This window comes from Schistocerca serialis, chromosome 11 (genome assembly GCF_023864345.2).
Source record: "Schistocerca serialis cubense isolate TAMUIC-IGC-003099 chromosome 11, iqSchSeri2.2, whole genome shotgun sequence".
In the NCBI taxonomy this organism is placed as follows: domain Eukaryota; kingdom Metazoa; phylum Arthropoda; class Insecta; order Orthoptera; family Acrididae; genus Schistocerca; species Schistocerca serialis.
The window spans coordinates 77,917,171-77,941,319 of NC_064648.1; the positions used below are offsets into that span (position 1 = coordinate 77,917,171).

The 24,149-nt window shown below is 41.8% G+C and overlaps 1 protein-coding gene across 1 annotated transcript in view; it reads left to right on the forward strand.

Annotated features, from left to right (window-relative positions):
* The window catches only part of LOC126426468 (uncharacterized), a 123,005-nt gene that overhangs the window by 56,694 nt on the left and 42,162 nt on the right, over positions 1-24,149 (forward strand). The window contains exon 3 of the mRNA XM_050088380.1: positions 1,382-1,625. Coding sequence (XP_049944337.1) covers positions 1,382-1,625 — 244 coding nt within the window. The remainder of the gene's footprint in view (positions 1-1,381; positions 1,626-24,149) is intronic.

A 24,149-nucleotide genomic window follows, 5' to 3' on the forward strand; every position in this document is an offset into this window, starting at 1 on the left:
CAGAGGTAACGAGTGTTGGTGTAGATGGAAGTATATTACAGTCCATTAAAATTGCTACACCACGAAGATGACGTGCTACAGACGCGAAATTTAACCGACAGGAAGAAGATGCTGTGATATGCAAATGATTAGCTTCTCAGAGCATTCACACAAGGTTGGCGCCGGTGGCGACACCTACAACGTGCTGACATGAGGATAGATTCCAACCGATTTTCATAGACAAACAGCAGTTGACCGGCGTTGCCTGGTGAAACGTTGTTGTGATGCCTCGTGTAAGGAGGAGAAATGCGTACCATCACGTTTCCGACTTTGATAAAGATCGGATTGTAGCCTATCGCGATTGCAGTTCATCGTATTGCGACATTGCTGCTCGCGTTGGTCGAGATCCAATGACTGTTAGCAGAATATGGAATCGGTGGGTTCAGGAGGGTAATACGGAACGTCGTGCTGGATCCCGACGGCCTCGTATCACTAGCAGTCGAGATGACAGGCATCTTATCCGCATGGCTGTAACGGATCGTGCAGCCACGTCTCGATCTCTGAGTCAACAGTTGGGGACGTTTGCAAGACAACAACCATCTGCACGAACAGTTCGACGACATTTGCAGCAGCACGGAGTATCAGTCGGAGACCGTGGCTGCGGTTACCCTTGACGATGCATCACAGACAGGAGCACCTGCGGTGGTGTACTCAACGACGAACCTGGGTGCACGAATGGCAAAACGTCATTTTTTCGGATGATGGTCGCATCCGTGTTTGGCGACATCGCGGTGAACGCACATTCGAAGCGTGTATTCGTCATCGCCATACTGGCGTACTACCTAGCGTGATGGTATGGGGTGCCATTGTTTACACGTCTCGGTCACCTCTTGTTCGCACTGACGCCACTTTGAACAGTGGACGTTACATTTCAGATGTGTTACGACCCATGGCTCTACCCCTCATTCGATCTCTGCGAAACCCTACATTTCAGCAGGATAATGCAAGACAGCATGTTGCAAGTCCCCTACGGGCCTTTCTGGATACAGAAAATGTGCGACTGCTTCCTTGGCCAGCACATTCTCCAGATCTCTCACGAACTGAAAACGTCTGGTCTATGGTGGCCGAGCAACTGGCTCGTCACAATACGCCAGTCACTACTCTTGATGAACTGTGCTATCTTGTTGAAGCTGTATCGGCAGCTGTACCTGTACACGCCATCCGAGCTCTGACTGACTCAATGCCCAGGCGTATCAAGGCCGTTATTACGGCCAGAGGCGGTTGCTCTGGGTACTGATTTCTTGGGATCTATGCACCCATATTTCGTGAAAATGTAATCACATATCATTTGTAGTATAATGATCAGCGCAAGTTCTCAGTGTGACTGAAATTCGTTCTGCAGGTAATTACACGCTTTTCGAAACGTGCGAGATCTTCGAGCCCCCGTCCATCGCGCTGCCAGCTATCGCACACCTGGTAGAGAGCAGCCCGAGAGGCGAACCCCCGCAGGATGCAGACGGAGGGGTGGAGTGCGGCGTCGCCCTGGAGGGGATCCGCGGCATGACGGAGGACGAGCTGTGGCGACTCCTCGGGGACCTCCCGTGCCACATCGCAGCAGACTGCATCGACTCCTGCTCTGCACAGGGGTACGTACACCAGTTGCGGCCAGCACCGCTGAACCTACACTACTGGCCAGTAAAATTGCTACACCAAGAAGAAATGCAGATGATAAACGGGTATTCATTGCACAAATACAGTATACTAGAACTGACACGTGGTTACATTTTCACGCATTTTGGGTTGTAATTAGGATGCTTAGGTTTTTTTATTGGTAACGCCACCTCTGTATAAAAATCACTGGCTGTGCTGTGTGCAGTCTGTGTCTAGTTTGCATTGTTGTCTGCCATTGTAGTGTTGGGCAGCGGCAGCTGGATGTGAACAGCGCGTAGCGTTGTGCAGTTGGAGGTGAGCCGCCAGCAGTGGTGGATGTGGGGAGAGAGATGGTGGAGTTTTGTAATTTGTCATGAACTGCTATATATATTATGACTATTAAGGTAAATATATTGTTTGTTATCTATTAAAATCTTTCATTTGCTAACTATGCCTATTAGTAGTTAGTGCCTTCCGTAGTTTGAATCTTTTATTTATCTGGCAGTAGTGGCGCTCGCTTTATTGCTGTAGCTAGAGTAACGAAGATTTTTGTGAGGTAAGTGATTTCTGAAAGGTATAGGTTAATGCTAGTCAGGGCCATTCTTTTGTAGGGATTTCTGAAAGTCAGATTGCGTTGCGCTAAAAATATTGTGTGTCAGGTTTAAGCACAGTCTTGTACAATTTTTCAAAGGGGACGTTTCAGGGTGCATAGATCCTGAGAAATCAGTACCCACAGCAACCGCCTCTGGCCGTAATAACGGCCTTGATACGCCTGGACATTGAGTCAAACAGAGCTTGGATGGCGTGTACAGGTACAGCTGCCCATGCAGCTTCAACACGATACCGCAGTTCATCATGAGTAGTGACTGGCGTATGGTGATGAACCAGTTGCTCGGCCATCATTGACCAGGCGTTTCCAATTCGTGAGAATGTGCTGGCCAGGGCAGCAGTCGAAAATTTTCTGTGTCCAGAAAGGCCCGTACAGGACTTCAAACATGCGGTCGTGCATTATGCTGCTGAAATGTAGGGTTTCGGAGGGATCGAATGACGGGTAAAGTCACGGCTCGTAACACATCTGAAATGTAACGTCCACTCTTCAAAGTGCCGTTAATGAGAACAAGAGGTGACCGAGACGTGTAACCAGTGGCACCCCATACCATCACGCCGGGTGATACACCCCAGTATGCCGATGACGAATACACGCTTCTAATGTGCGATGTCGCCAAACACGGATGCGACCGTCATGATGCTGTAAACAGAACCTGGATTCATCTGAAAAAATGACGTTTTACCATTCGTGCATCCAGGTTCGTCATCGAGTACACCATGATAGGCGCTCCTGTCTGTGATGCAGCTTCAAGGGTAACCGCAGCCATGGTCTCCGAGCTGATAGTCCGTGCTGCTGGAAACATCGCCGAACTGTTCATGCAGATGGTTGTTGTCTTGCAAACGTCCCCATCTGTTGACTCAGGGATCGAGACGTGGCTGCACGATCCGTTACACCCATGCGCATAAGATGCCTGTCATCCGACTGCTAGTCACACGAGGCCGTTGGGATTCAACACTGCGTTCCGTATTACCTTCCTCAACCCACCGAATCCATATTCTGCTAACAGTGATTGGATCTCGACCGACACGAGCAGCAATGTCACGATACGATAAACCGCAATCGCGATAGGCTACAATCCGACCTTTGTCAAAGTCGGAAACGTGATGGGACGCATTTCTTCTCCTTACACGATTCATCACAAAAACTTTCCACCAGGCAACGCCGGTCAACTGCTGTTTGTGTATGAGAAATCGGCGGGAAACTTTCCTCATGTCAGCACGTTGTAGGTTTCGCCACCGGCGCCAGCCTTGTGTGAATGCTCTGTAAAGCTTATCATTTGCATATCTTGATTTTCGCGTCTGTAGCACGTCATCTTCGTGTTGTAGCAGTTTTAGTTGCCAGTAGTGTACATCTAAACATGTTCGCCTCTTCTTAAAACTGTTCTGCATGCTGTCACTTATTTTTTCTATCTTCCGAGACTAATGTCCATTAGTAAGAAGACTGGGCAACACATTTGTCGTAGCCTAAGAGACAAGATGCTAACTCCTTACGACACCGCATCGAGCCTCAGCAGTGGCCTCCATTTCTCCTGGAACAAAATTCACATTTTCCTCTGATGTATCACATACAGACTAAGCCTATTTTATCACGCACTGTGACTGATCTACTGGGCCATGCGAGGTGCCTCACTGTCGGACAAGGATCACATGGATGCAGCGCTTTGAATGCGGCTATTTTCATCCTATGAGACCTGAGTTTCTCCTGGCGTATACAATTTTCAAACAACTTACGGGAATTCAGCCAGGTAATATTTTCAGCGACCGCCGGTATTTCGGCGGGAGTATACCCCCGCCATTTTCAAGGAACATGCTGCCCGGTTTATGCCTTGAAAATTGCGGGTTGTTCTCCCTCCGAAATATCGACGGTCGCTGAAAATATTACCTGGCTGAATTCCCGTAAGTTGTCATGTTGATAAATCGGGTTTCTGCCGGTTCTTCGCGGTTTTCCTGCACAATATTCCTACTGCGTGACTCTCAGTCTTCTTCAGTCTGATACTGATTCCAGTGTGGAATGAGGCTGGTATTTATGCCTACGTTGTGATAGGCGTTCCCTCTGGGGTCCGCTACGCGTCTGGCGCTCTGTCCGTGGCGTGAGCCGACCAATAGCAACGGCTGTGGCGTTGCATTCTAGCCGCGGCTGTTCCGAACGCTGAGCGCGCACTTTGTGATTATTACCCGTTGTCAGTATAGCTGAATTAAGCTATGAATGGCGCCCCAGCTGCGCTAGACGTTTTATCTTCCGGTTGTCGTCATTTGAGCGCTGAAGGATGATGACCTGCGTCTACAGAAACCGGGCGTTTACCGCGTACCCTGTAAATGAGGTATGGCATACATCGGCCAGAGGTCCAGGACCGTTGGCATCAGGTGCAAAGAGCACCAAAGGCATACCAGACTGAGACAGGCAACCAAGTCAGCGATTGCCGAGCATAGTTTGGTACTCAATCATTCTATGAAGTATAATGGTGCCAATATTTTAACACAAATATCGAGATACTGGGACAGCGTCAGCAAAGAATCTATTGAGATTGAGGTTGCGGAGAATCTCATTAACCGGGACACGAGTTTACAGCTGAGTTCGGCTCCGAACCCAGCACTCGATATTCTGAGGACACCACGTAGACAACATCCAGACCCCAAGGGACACAAGTATAAAACTAGGTAACCTTAACTTTCAACAAGAAAAATAATAATCTTACAATCTGAATAATTTGTCTATTTCTTATTATCCGCTGCCAACTCATATTGCAATGTTGTCAGTGGATCTGTCTTCCTATGCAAGTTTAGTTTAATTAATTTCCAATTAAATTGATTCTCTTATCTTAATTATGAGTCAGGGATCATATAATTATCTCAGTCAACATGTCTCTTCAAAATCAACAATCTGAATGCCCCATGCCTTTGGTGACATGATTATACTAAAAGCTATAAACTGTAAAGTGCGTATGTTATAAATGAATTTATTTGTCTCTGGAACCTCTTTTGTAGAAAACATTCAGATGATATCCATCGTTATATGTGTAATTAAACCGTCTCTCATATGTCACGTCTTGTACCTCTTTACCTAGTATGATTTGCAGTACACGTGCACAGGTAATTACAAATCAATTGAAACTTTTCAATGCCCACTGGCTGCTGACGTCACAGACCCATGAAAAGTCCCACACATGCAGTGCACTCAACGCAAGTCAGCTGCAGAACGATGGGCAGCCCCCACACAACTGTTGAGTGGGGACACATGAGAACCCATCCCATACTACCCATGCATGTGATATTCAAACATGGTGCTCAACCAACTCAACTAATAGGTCAATATAACTCGTCTTGTTATAATGAATGTGGTCATTTATTTAAGATCATTCGATGTATCCTGTGTTGATGAGACTTAGGAATCACAAGATACACAAGAGTAAGTTTCAATCAAAGACAGACATCAGAATTCGTGGCAGTGTGCAGGAGCAAATGACAATCATTGTGGTGAGGTAAGGCGACCGAGCACCCATGTACAATGGGTCATCATGGTGTGATCAGATGGTGGCCACAGAAACTTTTTGGGAAGCTATTGTAAGAATACAAAGGGAAGAAACTGAGCGTTAGACCCAATTTTCGTGGCATACACTCTTTGCCGCCAAGCAGGTGGATGTGTCCAGGACCTGTACGGCTAGCGAAAGTAAAACGGACCACTCCAAAACAACATTATACAAGAGTAACAATGAATGGAGAATTATTTCTGCTAGTGTACTGGAAGAGTTTTCAATAGAGGAACCAATGTAGGACACCACAATTTTAGTTTTAATAGAGAAATTGTGGCTTGTTCGACAGAAGAAAAAGTCCTAAAAGTTATAAGTAGGGTGGCGGACCATTGTGTAAAAGAGTACACGTTGGGACTTGGTTGAGATCGGACTTCCTTAACTACATGTTAAGCTTTGTATTTGTTCATTTAATATTTACAAAGTCTGAATAGTATATGTCTGGTCCCAGACTCCTACAGATGTCAGGAGAAACAAGTTGGGATGTAGTGATGAGGACCTAGCTATGCTCTGAATCACCAAGAAAACATCATTGACTGCACTTAGTAGGGAGTAATACACGATAGTCTCCAAAGCACGAAGGCACAGCCGGAGCAGCAGAGTCGTGGCCTCATCGGCAGCTGTCTCTTGTAGCTTTGCCAGATCAGCAGTGTGTCGAGTGGCAGCTTTACTTCATGGAGCGGTCGTTGAACTGTGGATGCCAGGAGCCTCCAGCTGCATGTATTGATCTCCAAAGTTCTCTGGCTGGCTTTGAAGATCTGCACTCAGGAAGGTCCACATGAGGTACTCGTTGCCTCGTGGGGTCAGCTCCCAGCACCCATTTAGGATATAGGAGCTGGCAGAATCGGTGTCCACAAGGGGAACAGGATGAACAGCGGCAGTGGCCTTCCATTTCGATGGCGAGTGACTAATAACGCCCTGGTCACGCATGTCAAGCCTCTAGCACACCTGCAGCGTGGTAGCGGACTCTGCGCCCCATCAGCGTTGCCTCAGAAGTCGGCAGTGTAGCTGTCAGCAGCAGCATCCTTAGCCAGGCTCATGGTTCCATAGATGACTGAAGACAGCTAGGCATGCCAAGGGCTGATCTCTATAGCCTCCCCTCTGACTGGATAGCTGCAACTGACACAAGGGCTGAGACTGTGCACTGAGCAACAGGCAATCAGCGCTCAGCAATTAGTCACGTGTCAAGAAGCGTGGAACATTTATGTTGGAACCTCCAATGTGCTCTGTGGTGGTGCGGTTTGTTATAACATTAAGAGTTTTGGTTCTCCCTCGTTGCCAGCTCTCCTAGTGACTTAAGACTTTTGCAGCTTCGCCTTTCAGAGGCTTTTCTCCGTTGGTTTAGCACCTAGTAATTACTGTTGCATTGTACCTAGCCGTCCTTAAAACACTCTGCTTTCTCACTAGTAAGACGTTGTCTCTCGGTTTCCATGATGGCGTTATGCTTCACTTGCAGGCATGGGCACTCAGTGGTTACCCCGTCTTGCAATAGCATCCAAGTTTGCCGCAACTCTCTCGGCATTTCGCCCTAGCTTGGTGTCTAGTGCCAATTCACAAAGGTTGTTCAGCTTCTGGAAGCTGCCAAGGCGGAACTTGGACGAATTTTTAGTGCCCGCTGGGAATACTAGCCTGGAGCGCATTGTCTCCCCCTTCCTTCAGAAAATTCGTCTGGACTTTTTGAGTTTGGAGTACCCATACTAATCTCATTCTAGACGTTTTGCACGTGTAATCACACGCTGTACAACTTTAGAAACAGCCAATTTAGTTGATTTTCTACGCCTGACACATTGAGCCCATAGTGAAGGTCTTTTCAGAAGTCATTTGTTACATACTAACACAATTATTCGTATAGTTATAGGCTCATATGTTGGTTTACACTTAACTCTTGTTACATACTAACACAATTATTCATATACCTATAGGTTCATCTGTTGATTTACACTTAATTCTTTTATTACGTCTGAGCTTTATTTACAAACCAAACAATGGGTATTTGATGTACTGCTAAATATGAGCGGTGCACCGACTTTCGTCTAAAACAGAAGTAGATTACACAAATCGCAATTAGAACCTCAACACCCATGGTAGCTGTCACGCTAATGGTCGTGATGCTATGATATTGTCCACTGCAGTATACCTGTATGTGCTGGAACATTTGTTCGGCTGTAATTCTCACTTTTTGTATTGCTACCAGTTCACTGAGTGAGCATAGGTCCAGGGCATCTTTTTTAGGAAGGTTAAGTTTTGGTTAGGCAGCACCTCTATCAGCTTCTCGGGCCAGTACAACATAGGTTGTTCCTACTTAAGTATGGCCGTACCAGTGATTGTAGCTGGTAAACGAAATGTCGCGTCTGATAGATCGCAAGTCGTACCGTTTATTATCATTCAGCTGTCCTGTAATTCCACTCCGTTCTTACCTGCTGCTTGCCTTTGTTCTTAACTGTTTACTTTGACTATTTGTGGTTAGTAGACCCAGTAGGTGCCTACTCTCTGGAAATGTGGACACTGCATTAACACATTCCTTTGGCATTCACTTGCTTTGGCTTTTTCTAGGAAGAACTGCACCTCGTGTGCCCATACACCATTCTGTATCATCCTACTTGGCCAGATCGTAAGACTTTCCCTTTGGCATCTCTGTAGGGCTTACAACGACTTTAGAGCGTAGTAATCTCTTGGCTCTGTAGCTGTTAATACATCTTTGATCTGTACCTGTACCCATTTCGGTGTGTGACGTGAGAGAAACGAGAATTCACTATCTCTCCCTCCCTTCAGAAGGCGAGATTATCCAGAGAAATCCGTACCCCATGTACATAAACAACATCGATCGATCCCGTATAATGAAAAAACGTCACTTTAAAACATACTATAAATAGAAATAAAACTGGATAACATTCTTATAATTTACGCTAGAAGAAACGAAGTGTAAAACAGGCCTAAAGGCGTAAGGCACTTTAGACATACTCTGGTCAGAAGTCATTTGATTCTTCTTTGTTCCATGAGGCTTCACATTCTTTACTGCAGATGCTGCTGGTGTCTATAGCAATGCATCAACAGCTCCCTTAAATGTCTTTCTTACATCTCACATGAATGATCAAAGTCTTTGTTGCAATATATATTTTAACACTGCAGGTGACGTCATTGGTACTGGTCAGGAATTTCTTTGTTTTGCCTTTTGGTGTATATGGATTCGTTACTAATACAACCTTGTGTTGTTGTAATTCCCTACATGTTGTTATTGTTGTTCTACAGCTTTGGCACTTTCGAGATTTACTTGTTGTCAAATATCTCGTAATTTCTTCGCAAACTTTTCTACAGATTCGACGTTGGATCTAAGCTTTGGCTACATCACTTCAAAAAGTGAAGACACTTTTTCCCACATATTATCTCGTATAGCGAAAGACTCGTAGCCGTATAGACGTTAGAATCCAATATATATCAGTTGCAAAATTTAAATACACATTCCAGTTTCCATGATTAGTGCTAACTTAATAGCTCAGCTCCTTCGAAATCATGCAACGAACTCTCTTTCTGCCATTGACCTGAGGGTGGGAGGGGCTTGTTCACAGTCTGTGCATGCGGAGCAATCAGCAGAATTACCCCATAAAACCAGACTTGAAATTGGTATCTTGATCTGTAAATAATGTTTCTGGAATGCCAAACGTGAGCAACCAATTATTTTCTAACGCTCGAGCAGCTGTACTCGCTGTTTGGTCAGGAACTGCAAACCATTACAATATAACGTGAGAAGTGGTCAATTTGAGTCAAACTATATATATATATATATATTGACCATATATATATATATATATATATATATGTCAGTAACTACAATGCATGCAGTTACTGACATTTTGCTCGACACATATATATATATATATATATATATATATATATATATATATATATATATATATATATATATACTGACATTTTGCTCGATATCTCGTTTCATAGTCCTCTACCAAAATTTTTAGGCATTTCGTTTATGAGTCACTCTTTGCCCACCACAACCTGACAACATACGGTCATGTGCTTATGGCAAGACTTCGTTCCCAAAAACTGAAGGTGCTACCACTCGTAATTTGCAATCTGTTGTTCCGCACAGCAAGCCACTGTGCATGAACTGAGGTTGCGGCTTGAATTATTGACAGTCAGCGTCAGTAGCTTGAGACTTTCGCCATTCTGCAACATTCTTGTCCAGTGTCTGTAGAACTGCATGTTTCGCACTGAAACTCTCAATGTTAGCATGCCTTTTCTCTGGCTTGTGTACTAACTTGTAATCAGATTCACTCAAATGAAGTACCCTCCTTGTTACCATGCTGCAAGGGACCCACAGTCCCAACAACCATTTGGGAGCAGCATGACCTGTCACTAGCTTAAACGTCTGGCCATACAAATAAAGGCAGTGACATATAATTCCATAGATTACTGATAGCACCTCCTTGTCAGTCGTGGAATACATTTGCTCAGCTTTGCTCAACTGTTGGGATGCATGTGCTACGGTATGCTATTTACCACGTGTATTCCGTCCTAGGACCACCTAACAAAATAGAATAAATTGTTATTGAAAAGCGAGGAATATCAAAGCTAAATCCAATGTCAGAGCTCACTTTAAGCTATCAAATTTCGTATGACATTTGGCATACCATTTAAATTTTGCTCCTTTCCGTAACAAACGGTTAAATGGTCCAGCAACTTCAGCAAAGTCCTTTGTTAATTGGTAATAACAGTTATAGAGACCTATGAAACTTTAACAACAGACAACAAAAAGTCGTTATTCACAATGTTGAGAATGGTTAAGACGTGGGATCTGAATGGGGCACAGTCAAACGTGGATGCCCCAGGGATTCCCGGACCACTCATGTCCCTTATTTATATACATGATATACCCTCTAGTATTACAGGTAATTCTAAAATATTTCTGTTTACTAACGACACTAGCTTGGTAGTAAAGGATTTTGTGTGCAACATTGGTTCAGTTTTAAATACTGCATTTCATGACATCAGTTCATGACTTGTTGAGAATAAAATAAGACTAAATCACAGTAAGACTCAGTTTTTACTGTTTCTAATTTAACAAACACCGACGTTTTAATTTCACATAATGGGCATATGATTAGCGCAACTGAACAGTTCAAATTTCTAGGTGTTCAGATGGATAGTTAACTGTTATGGAAAGCCCACATTTTGGATACTGTTCAAGGACTTAATGATGCTGTTTTTACTATTCGAACAGTATCTGAAGTAGGTGATAGTTCGACACGAAAAGTGGTATACTTTTCTTGTACTCATTACCTTATGATATATTATATTTTTTAAAGGACATTTTTGGCTCGTAAACGTTCGGACAATGAGTGACGTAAGTTCGTGAAGCTTTTGACGACCCCCAATCATTAGTTTGGGTATTCTGTCATTGGTCTCTCAATATATATATTCTTTACTGTGAACAATATCAGCTCATTCCCAAGAACTCACAGCTTTCACTCAGTTAATATTAGGTAGAAATCCAATGTGCATTTGTATGACACTTCCTTGATTCCTGTGCAGAAAGGTGTGCAGTATACTACTGCATCCATTTTCAATAAGCTACCACAAGAATTCAAAAATCTTAGCAGTAACCCATGCGCTTTCAGATCGAAACTGAAGAGTTTCCTCATGGGTCACTCCTATTTTGTCGAGGGGTTCCTTGAAAAATCTAGCTGATTCCTGTGTTATATTGCTCATTGCTTTTTCATAAATTCATAGCTTGTCTTTGTTTTTTAGGCTCATAAACATTTTATTTTATCTGTTAATACTTTTATTTTGTAATTTCAAGTACTGACACGTTCCATGACCTTGGAGATTTGATCCTCAATTTGGTTCTATGGAACTAGACGTGCAAAATAAAATAAATAAATAAATCAATAGTGCCATTATGTAAGATACATGTATAAATTTTTTTAGTGTGAATTTCTAGTAGAACAACAAGAGCCAATTACAAAAGTAGTGCCACGTGTGTCTGGTAGTCGATAAATTTACATTTTTGTGAATAATACGGAAAGATCGAATTTTAATTCAGGATTAGAGACCAGTAGTTACACTTGTGTATTATAAAAAGTGATCCACAGGAGTTTTGCACCCAATATGTTTATGTGTCTTGATAAATAATATAGTCAGTTTTATTTTGTTGGAATTTTACTGTAATTATATTTTATTGTGTTGTATTAGTTATTAGAATTGGGACAGTTCGGAGTTGCACTAATGTGTTATGGAAGTACAATATTTAAGTAATGAAACACTTTCAAGATCTCTTCAAAATGCTCCATTTTTACTATGGATTGTTGTGATTAGGTGTTGAAAAACGTGTTGCTGAGAACTAAACATGCGACCACACATAGTTCAATAGCAAATGTTACATTAGGCAGTCAATAATGTTGATTATATTTTTCTTGATGCATTATCCTTGAAGTGTATTGTTTGCTGGTGTATTTATCAAATGTCTAGAAGACACATTCCTTTCTGAGAAACCATTATGGGCAGTTAGAATGGTATATTTTTTAAATACATAGATGATATGTTGCTATCAATAAATGGTAATAAATATTTCATTAACACTATAGTATCCAATTTTAATAACATGGATCAAACAATTAAATTTACATGTAAAATGAAACAAGTATATCCATTAAAGTTTTAAGATATATGAATTTGGAACAGAAATAGCACTAATTCAGTATCTTTAGCAAAAAATTTGTATCGACAATATTGTAGATTTTACATCAAACCATCCAAGTCAACATAGGAAGGCATTTTTTAGCTCAAAATTCCTTTATCAAAAGACAAAAATGATAACGAAATGGCAATAATAAGACAAATTGCAACAAGTGAATAACTATCCACATAATGAAGGTGTTCATAATAACTGCAGACAAAGAAATATCTCGAAAACTACACATGGGATTAAAAAAAAGTTATGATTCCAATTCTTTTTTGTCTCAGATGGGGACATCCAACGATACCACACACGACCCACAATCCCACGCTGAGCGTGGGTGGCGTGGGGCAACTCTGAAACCTTGAAGGAGAATCTACATTTGTAATTGCAGATTAGGCCTAAGATGCTACGGCAACGTCCACATACGCTCTGTATGAAATATTTTCTTTGCCTCAACATAGATAGAACTGTAATAGGAGGAATAAAAATAGGTATACAACAGTAATTTACGACATACTGCTCAATAGCGAATGAATGTCCAATGGCACATGGGACCCCACCTCCATGCTGAGATGGCAGGGCAGGCCAGTATTTCATAACTTGTAATTGGGTACCCCTTTCGAAACGTTCTATCCCTCCAACACATCGAACAGGGGACCACTCAACGCGCCATCGTGGCCACGTTGCAGACTACGACTTACCATAACAGTTGGTACACTGAAACAGCAGCTCATGTACCGTGCGTACGTGGAACAGATAGCGGCTCTAAACAGTACACTACTTGTAGTGTTTATTGCCCGCACACCTATCTATGATTTGGAGAACAGACAAGCAAGTGGACGATGAAGGTTGGAACCAGAGAAGAAAATTAATTTTTTCTTCTCTGGTTCCAACATTCATCGTCCACATGCTTGTCTGTTCTCCAAATCATAGATAGGTGTGCAGGCAATAAACACTACAAGTAGTGTACTGTTTAGAGCCGCTATCCTGATTTATGGAGAATATAGGATAAATGTTAAGGCTACTATTGCCTTGTATGCCGAGCGTTTTTCAGAGAAAGCTCGCTCTCGTTAGTTCTTTTACAAGGTTATGAACGACTTTAAGTGTCTGACGGCAGCTTACAGCTCGGCGTAACGAAACGAAGCAAACGTTTTACAGGAGAAGATAATGAAGCAGCTGTACTAATGGCAGTGCACCACAACCCACGGATAAGCACCCAGCAATTACACAGTGATTCCCATATGTCCATAAGAAGTGTGGCAGAATACTACACCATCGTAAGTATCATCCACATCACATGTCACTGTATCAAGAACTTCATGGCGTCATAACTGGATGGTGTTTTGTGTATGGGCACGTCAACAAATGCAAACGACCCCCACGTCCTTTGCTGAGGTACTATTTTCTTATGAGTCTACATTGAGAAACGACGGTTACGTTAACCGGTACAACACCGATTACTGCAGTGTAAACAGTTCCCACTGGTTATGGCAAGCTGACCAACGTTCTTGGTCGGTGAATGCATGATGTGGCGTGGGGAACAAACTCATTGGGCCATGTTTTATCGACGCCACGTAGAAGGAACGCCAGTACTGAACGTTTTTGGAAAACAAACTATTGATGCTACTGGAAGATATTGCCCTGGATATTCGACAATGTACGAGGCCAGTCTGAAAAGCATCCGACATTTGGCCAGAAAAAATATTTCGAATACCTTCAAAGTAATTCTCTTGCGCTTGCACACACTTAGCCCGCCGATCCTTCTTCCACTGCTGGAAACACCTCTGGAGGTGTTCTTTTGGAACGGCGTTCAGCTCCGTCATCGTATTCCGCATTATCTCTTCTATACTTTCAAAACGGGATCCTTTCAGCGGCGTCCTCAATTTTGGAAACAACCAGAAATCGTTAGAAGCAATGTTTGGAAAGTAATTTCATGTTTGGCCAATAAACATTGGATCAATTGGGATGAATGTTCGAGGGCGTTGTCGTGCTGCAGTTTCCAGTTTTTCGCCGTCCACATATCTTATCTTTTGCGCCAAACTGTCTCACGGAGTCGCTGGAGAACATCTTGATAGTACTCCTTTGTGAGTCCTTCTGGTGCATATTCGTGATGCACAATTCCACGGACATCAAAGAAGACAGTCAGCATCATCTTGATTTTGCTTCGCACCTGCCACACTTTCTTTGGTCTTGGAGACTCGGGATGCTTCCATTGTGACGACTGTCTTTTTGTTTCTGGGCCGCACCTGTACACCCGTGACTCATCTCCATTTATCACGGTGTTGAAAAGCCCAGGATCACTGTTGGTGGTGTCCACAGTGTCCTGTGCAACGTCAAAACGGAGGTCTTTTTCTTCTGGCGACAACAACTTGGAAACGAATTTCACAGTCACTCGGTGCATGTTCAAATCATCACACAAAATTGCATGTGCAGAATCTTCACTCACTCCAGTCTCTTCGGCAATCTCCCACATGGTCAAACGACGATCTGCCATCACCATATTTGCACGCTCTCAACAACAGCTGCATTCTCGGACCTGCCAGAACGCTGGTCACTCTCAGCAATGTGCGGCCATTTTTGAATCGGTTGAACCACTCCTTAATTTGTGTTTCTCCAATCACATGTTCTCCAAACACCTGCTGAATTTTTCGCTTTGAGAATCACCAAGCTTTTGACAGTATTTGATGCAGTGTCTTTGCTCAACACGTCCAGTCACCTTGAGAGAATCGGTAATCCGACGAACACGTTGTGTAGCACCTGACTCAGCGACCGACAGGCAGTGACTGACGCTCTGGAAGGCGGGGACAAAATTCACGCATGCGCACAAAGGTCTCTTCCTTTACTATGTACAGTGGCACTGCGCTATCGTCATTGTTTTGTGCTGGAAAACCAAAGATCGGATATGAAACTTCCTGGCAGATTAAAACTGTGTGCCGGACCGAGACTCGAGCTCGGGACCTTTGCCTCTCGCGGGCAAGTGCTCTACCAACTGAGCTACCCAAGCACGACTCACGCCCCGTCCTCACAGCTTTACTTCTGCCAGTACCTCGCCTCCTACCTTCAAACTTTACAGAAGCTCTCCTGCGAACCTTGCAGAACTAGCACTCCTGAAACACAGGATATTGCGGAGACATGGCTTAGCCACAGCCTGGGGGATGTTTCCAGAATGAGATTTTCACTCTGCAGCGGAGTGTGCGCTGATGTGAAACTTCTTGGCAGATTAAAACTGTGTGTTGGACCGAGACTCGAACTCGGGACCTTTGCCTTTTGCGGCCATGTGCTCTACCATCTGAGCTACCCAAGCATGACTCACGCCACGTCCTCACAGCCTTACTTCTGCCAGTACCTCGTCTCCTACCTTCCAAAAATTCACAGAAGCTCTTTTGCGAACCTTCCAGAACCACCACTCCTGGAAGAAAGGATATTGCGGAGACATGGCTTAGCCACAGCCTGGGGGATGTTTACAGAATGAGATTTTCACTCTGCAGCGGAGTGTGCGCTGATGTGAAACTTCTTGGCAGATTAAAACTGTGTGTTGGACCGAGACTCGAACTCGGGACCTTTGCCTTTCGCGGACACGTGCTCTACCATCTGAGCCACCCAAGCATGACTTACGCCACGTCCTCACAGCCTTACTTCTACCAGTACCTCGTCTCCTACCTTCCAACATTTACAGAAGCCCTTCTGGTCCCGAGTTCGAGTCTCGCTCCGGCTCACAGTTTTAATCTGCCAGGAAGTTTCATATCAGCGCACACTCCGCTGCAGAGTAAAAATCTCATTCTGCAAAGGTCTGCCACTTTAGACAGATCTCGTATGTGGTTACAGCATGACAGTTGCCCAGCGCATTATGGAAGTGAAGCATGGGGTGTATTACTGTGTTTACACTGCTTTGTGGATCGGCAGAGGTGACACTAGTAATTAACAACTGGGTTACCGGATTGGACATCGCCGGATTTCTTTTTGTGGCGATATTTAAGAGAAAAGGTGTACTACCAAGTGCCAACAAGCCATGAAGACACGGTCGTTCGCAGCAGAAACGCCTGTGCTGACAGTCCCCTCAGATACATTTGTCCCATGTAAAGTCATTTGAAAAGCGGATTACTAACTGTGCTGTACATTTGAACACCTCTTCTAACTGGAAAAGTAGAGCAGCATTCGCTTCGATCTATGGCCACAGGGGCTCGTCGAATTGTTTCCTGTTCGATATATCAGAGAGATAGAACTTTGCGACTATGGTTTCCAATTAGAAGATATGGAATACTGGTCTGTTCTACCCTCGCAGCGTGGAGTTGGGGTCCCACGTGTCATTGGACATCCAAGGGCCATAGAGTAGCTTCTCGTAAATTACGAATGTGTACTCATTTCTATTCCTTCGATAACAGCACCATCTGTGGCGAAAGGAATAAAATGCTTTAGGCGAAACGTTATGTGCAATAAAAATGGAAATTCCCACTGATGATTTCGAAATTGCTACTGCCACCAACGCACGTGGTGGGGGTGGAGGGATCGAGAGTGGTATCATTGGATGTTCCCTTACGAGACAAACATTTTGGAACTATGACTTTCTTTGATCCGATGTGTAGTTTTCGTGATATTTCAATGTCTTCTGTTAAAATGAACACCTTGTATAAGAAGAGAGCGAATAACTACAAAAATAAGTTGGTTTCCGACAGCAGTATTGTTTGAACAGAAAATACTAAGTTTGTTAGTATACCTTACTATGGAAAAATGAGTAAAAGGATTCCATCCGTCTTTAGGAGCATAGTACGAGAGTATCTTTTGGAACCACAAATAATATATGATGTATGTTGCAACATACTGTAGACACAAAGAATTTATTTCATCAGTCTGGAGCTGATAAAATTCATTGCCCAAACTGGGGCCTGTTACGTCGGTCAATTGGGAAGGAAATTGGTAGATAGGTTTGGGGAACACATTGCATTGGAAAGAGAGGGTGCCACAGAGAGATGAGTGTGGCTGCTCATTTACTCACAACAGAAGATAAGTGGCCGTCTTTGACATCTCATGTGAGGTGGCTGCATAAGGGGAGAAAGGCCACTTCCTCGACCTCTTAGAAGAGCTGGAGATCTTTTGCCATTAGAAAAATGTTAGCTGCAATCTGATTAATGAACAGACCGTTATGTGAAATGCCCATTTTTGGAAATTATTTGAAAACTGCTTGCTTGGAAACAGTGTAAAATACGACTCACAGGGTACGAAATAGGTCCTCAGTCCTTGCCAGCCATTGAGCACTACTGTATGAGTACTATGTTTATAATACTGAACATACGTAACTTTCCCCATGTTACATTGGTTTAGGTGCATGTACATTCTTAATAACAGCAATTCAGTATCTTATTTTTGTTGTACTTATAATTACGTATCTCTACGAAGTGACAATAATCTCTACATCCATTATGGATTGGCAAATCACACCAGTGATCTATATTGCTGATATTTGACGCCGTCTACGACCTCTTGAATCAGTAGTATGAGTCGCATACGTCGTCATGACGATTAAAATATAAAGGAAAAAAATATTATGATCACATAGCACATATCGTGTACCTCCTAGCTCTTTGTATATTTTATTCAACTGATTTTATCTATACTTTCAAAGGTTAACAAAATAATTCGCTCACAATGCGGTAACATGGAATTTTTATGTCTTCTAACGTTAACTGTTAAATGTGGCAGTAAGTAAGTTCAGCAACGGCAATAACCTTACTTGCATTTTGTTTTATTTTATTCCTATGCCACTTCCAAATTTTATTAGCTACCATGATGGTTATATATCATGTAGTCCGTATAGACCGCGCCACACACCCAGTCGATGAGTTACCAGCAAACAGTTGTAAACGTACTAGAGCATGTATAACAACTCCGAAATAGTGGTATGTTATTTTGTGTACAACCGATTTAGGTTATGTTATGGGTTGTAAGTTTTGTATATTATGCTCTGACTATGTACTTCTTGTATTTTAGCATTGATATTGGCTACTTACTAGCCGGAGTCTGGATTTTATCTAAGAAAGGTAGAACGGAAACGACGACTGACTGCTACTCTTTACCATTTTGAAAGTTATATCACAGTCGTGGAGCGCATTCTACTTCAGTAACGGATAGTAATTTGATGAAATAAATCGAAATCCATCTTTAGTTGTCTAGTGTCTTACAATTTCTTCGAAAAATCGTGCTGAAGTCATGTCTCGTCCACAAATGATTGCCTTGAATTGTGGGAACTGTTTCATGTCGTGAAGCTGAAGGTCATTTTTCCACAAGGATCAATTTATGGCTGGACGAGCTGTTCTAGGCGCTTCTGACCGGAACCGCGTCACTGCTACGGTCGCAGGTTCGAATCTTGCCTCGTTCATGGATGTGTGTGATGCCCTTAGGTTAGTTAGGTTATGTAGTTCTAAGTTCTAGGGGACTTATGACCTCATATGTTAAATCCCATCGTGCTCAGAGCCACTTGAACCATTAATTTAGGTTTGATAGCATGTCTTGTCCGCACACCTGTTAGCAAATGATTCTTCCCATGCATTAAGAGACTTAAAGAATTCAAATAATTTATGATGTTACCAATAACAGATTTTGTCGCCACGCTGTTTCTACTTAACTGAGCTTTAGTCCCTAATGACCACTTTCAGTTCAGTAAACATTCTCTGTAGTTCATCACAAAACGAGTGTATCGCACTGTCTTTTTTACTGTTGTTGTAATGACGATCCAGTAAATGAATGTCCAGCGCATTGTAGTGCGAAATCATGTTAAGTTCTTTGCTTGACCTTTGAGCGATATGAATATTAAGGCAATTCCCATTTGGCACTGAAGGAGTGGCTTCTCCATTCTTTCTTATTTTGACAAGTGCATAGACGCTATAGTACTCCTAATGCGGAGCGTAAATCCAGTGTAACGCAGGCAATAGTGTCGGCAACTGGTTGCGTCTGACAAGCCGAGTGTCCAGCTTCAGCTTGCAGACCCTCTCGCAGCTGTGCTTGGAGGGCTAGACGGGAGCACCTCCGAAGCACCGTCTAGTCAGGCATCGTGTAGATGGTCTGGCTTCAATACAAGGGCGGAAGCATCATACACCTTCATAAATGAGCAGCAGCTATCAGTCGTATTCACTCCAATTATTCTGGGCCTCCAGCAGCATCTGGGGTAGAAACGCCAAAGATGTCCAATTACCCTCTACACACTACTAGGGGCTGTCCTGATAGCCTGTTAGCTGCCATTCAACACTGTCGCTAATGGTGTGTTATGGACAGGGTGGGGTAAGAGGATTGTATTTTGGAAACTAACCATTGCATTTTCAAACGCGTGCTGAATTGTAGGAGCCTTTGGCATGGGATGTGTTGTTACATGCCGGTGCATCTATCAACAGTGCCTGTAAAAGTGACGTCAGTAAAAGTTGACGATCTCGAGGATTCTTCGTAATTGATGGAAATCCGTTGGCCAATAAATGTTCCTAACTGCTTCTGCTTTCTTTGAGACGATAAATATGCGCCGCTTGGACTGTATTACAAAGAAATGTCACCCACTTTTGACACAGGACACATTTTGTCTCATTTATCACCAGACCATATTTATGCATCCTGTTGGACGCTTCCTCAGGTACTTCAGTTAGTTCTGAAAATTCCAAAATATCATCAACCACAAACTTCAGCCATGACTGAGCTGCGTGCCTTAAAACGAATGGCATACATAGGTATTTATGAGACCAAATGGCAATGTCACAGCAATCTTAGGGTTTGCTTCCTCTGCAACCATAAACTGATTGTAAGTCTTCGTGCAGTTCACCACGCTGAAGATTGTAGGTTAAGTATCTGCGTTTAGAGTTTGGTAATTCTGAAGGGCCTTCATGCAATATATTTTTTTCTATGTGCAACATGGTGCCAATGAGCTGCCGGACCTTTATATCATTTTTTAAATGTTGTAGAGAAAATAGGATCTAAATGTTCATTAGAAGAAGCAAGGCAGTTAATGGAAGAGGCCTTACCCACACCATTAGATACAACTGAAATTCCACCCACCTCTCCTTCTGAAATTAGGAAGATAATAAACTCTCTCAAGAATAAAAGCTCACATTGAATTGATGGCATTTCCAGCAGGATAATAAAAGCTTGTTCCCAAGAAATAAGTGGGATTCTTAGCCACATATGTAATAGCTCTCTGAAGCAGGGTATTTTCCCAGATAGACTGAACTATGCCACTGTTGAACCACTGCATAAAAAAGGGGATACGTCTGATGTCAACAACCACTGCCCAATCTCTCTTCTGACTGCCTTATCCAAATTTCTTGAAAAAGCAATGTATTATAGAGTAGCTTCACATCTTTGTAAAAATAAAGTTTTAAAAATGTCAGTTTGGTTTCCAGAAGGGTTTTTCAACGGAAGATGCAATATATATTTCCACTAACGAAATATTAAATGCTCTGAGTAACCGGAAGTCACCCGTTGGGATTTTTTGTGATCTATCAAAGGCTTTTGATTGTGTAAATCATGGAATACTTCTAGATAAGCTCAAGTACTGTGGTATGAATGGGATAGTGCTCAAATGGTTTAAATCATACCTTACTGAAACAGTGCAGAAAGTTGAAATAAGCTGTTCACATAATATGCAAAAAACTGATGATTTCTCAAAATGGGGTGCTGCAAGGTTTGGTCTTGGGTCCTCTGCTGTTCTTAATATATATTAATGACTTTCCATTCTATATTCACGAAGATGCAAAGCCGGTACTTTTTGCCGATGATACAAGTATAGCTATCACACCCAACAGACAAGAATTAACTGGTGAAATTGTGAACGATGTTTTTCAGAAAATCATTAAGTGGTTCTCTGCAAACGGGCTCTCATTAAACTTTGACAAAACACAGTATATACAGTTCCACACAGTAAATGGAATGACACCATTGATAAATATAGACTTCGATCAGAAATCAGTAGCTAAGGTAGAATATTAAAAATTTCTAGGTGTATGCATTGATGAGGCGTTGAACTGGAAAAAACACACTGAGGATCTGCTGAAACGTTCGAGTTCAGCTACTTATGCTATTAGGGTCACTGCAAATTTTGGCGATATACATCTCAGTAAATTAGCTTACCACGCTTATTTTCATTCTCTGCTTTCCTACGGCATCATATTCTGGGGTAACTCATGATTGAGTAAAATAGTGTTCATTGCACAAAAACGTGAAATCAGAATAATTGCTGGAGCTCATCCAAGATCATGCTGCAGATACTTATTTAAAGAGCTAGAGATCTTCACTGTAGTAGCCTCACAATATATATATATATATATATATATATATATATATATATATATATATATATATCCTACGAAATATCCTACGAAAAAACTGAGTATATAGAACACAAACATAATACAGAAAAGTTTATGAAAACAAAGTATGGAAAAATTAAAAGAGTTGATAGATTCAAATACCTGGGGGAGTGGATCCAAGCCAATGGACTGGATAACACAACAAATAAAGAAAAAATAAAAAAGTTGGAATTTGCATATAAATTAACACAAAACTACTACAATAAGAAATCAATATCCATACAAGCAAAGATTAAACATTATAATTCAGTTATTAGGACACAATCAACATATGGATCAGAGTGCCTAACATTGAATAAGAAAGGCGAATTAAGAGAACTAGAAAAAATTGAGAGAAAAATATTAAGAAAAATTCTAGGTCCTGAGAAAAACAAGGAAAACAGGTGGATTAAAAGGAGAAATGAAGACCTATACAAAAATACAGAAAAGATCACAGATACAATGAGGAAGAGACGGCTAAAATTTTATGGACATTTAAAAAGAATGGAAGAAACACGAATTACAAAGAAAATTTTTAATTACGTTAGTAAGCTGAAAAACACCGTAGGATGGATAGAAGCAGTAAAGAAAGACGCCAACAAAATAGGTGATACAGTAGAAATAATACATGACAGGAATAACTTTAGGCTACTTATAGAAAACACAAACTAAGAAGAAGATGCACCAAAACCTCGACCCAAGAGAGTGTGGACAGATGAGCAGAGACGAGCAGTTGGCGAGAAAATGAAGAAGTACTGGGAAGAACGGAAGAAAAAGAAACACCATAAGTCTTAAGTTGTATGCGGTCCATAGCTGGCCAAATACATAATTTAAATATATATATATATATATATATATATATATATATATATATATATATATATATATTCACTTACGAAATTTGTTATTAACAATTCAAAAGTAATAGCAGAATACATGGCTACAACACTAGGAGAAAGGATGATCTTCACTACTCAAGGTTAAATCTAACTTTGGCTCAGAAGGGGGTAAATTATGCTGCCACAAAAGTCTTTGGTCACTTACCTAACAGCATCAAAACTTTGGCAGATAGCCATATAGCATTTAAAAGGAAATTAAAAGAATTTCTTAATGGCGACTCCTTCTACTCATTAGATGAATTTATGTATATAGTAAGTAGGTAATTTCCCAAAACCCCACAAAAAAAATTAAAAATATTGTGTCATATATTATTTATTGTAATGCAATATCTTGAATAGACACCTTTTACTAACCTGACACGTTCCACATCATTACGAAGTGTCGTATTCATGATCAATGGAACAAATACTAATCTAATCTAATCTAATCTGACTGCATGTAACATATCTTCAAGTTTTCCTTTCGCTTCCGAGAAATGATCGGTTGCTAATCTCCACAGCCGCTGGGAGACAGGTTGTCAGTATGTCGTCTTCTGCCCTCCTGTCTGGCTTCGTTTAACACCAGAACGACGGAGTTTCTGACATTCTTAAAATGGCGGAAACAGTTCATTTTCATCCCACATAAAATATTTTCATATCTGACTTAAACAAGTACATTGTTTCAGTGTTTGTTAATCCATGCCTTTTTTCCGATAGTCACAGTAATTATTTAACACAGTAATTAATAATTGCTAATTTATTTCAATAAAAGAATATCTTACAAATTTATTGTTGCTAACACTAACAAGTTTCGTAATCAGTAGGTTTTAATTTATTAACTATATGTACAACATTCTAGATACATTTTCTATATTTGATCCGTATTATCTCCCATGTGTTCTACATACAGCTTTGCAATACTTTTAACTCAAATCATTCGAATCTGCCAGACATAAATAGCACAGATGATTTCTGTTTTACACACACAGTAGCCTAAAATGGCTTTGCGGCACTTTACAGTGTTCACTGCTGTTTTGACCTTTGCAGAGGCTAATTTCACACTTTCTCCGCCTTCTAGGTGATTTCAGTCCTGTATACTCTTCCTCTGTCTGATGTTGTTGCTCTTTTGTTCAGTTCGTTTGCCAGTTGAAGTATGAACTCCTGGCTTTCCATTTTCTTGTTCCTTACTATGTCGTAGGTGATCCATGTGTTTATTACCGCCACGTCCAAGATGTTGTATAAGACATGCATTGGCCATGTCACAAATGCAACTTTCGTAGTATATTTATGGGTCGTTTGATCAACCATGTCCATGCCATACTTCGTAGCATTCTACAATGTTATGTTTGTAGGTTTGTTTTTCCCTGTCTCGCTTATTGCTACTTCGGCATGCGGTGTACTCAAAAGAATGACATTTTTATTTTTCTTTCCTTGGGATACAGTCACGGTGTAGTGTGTGTTGATACTATGGTGCTGGATGGTGATGGAATCT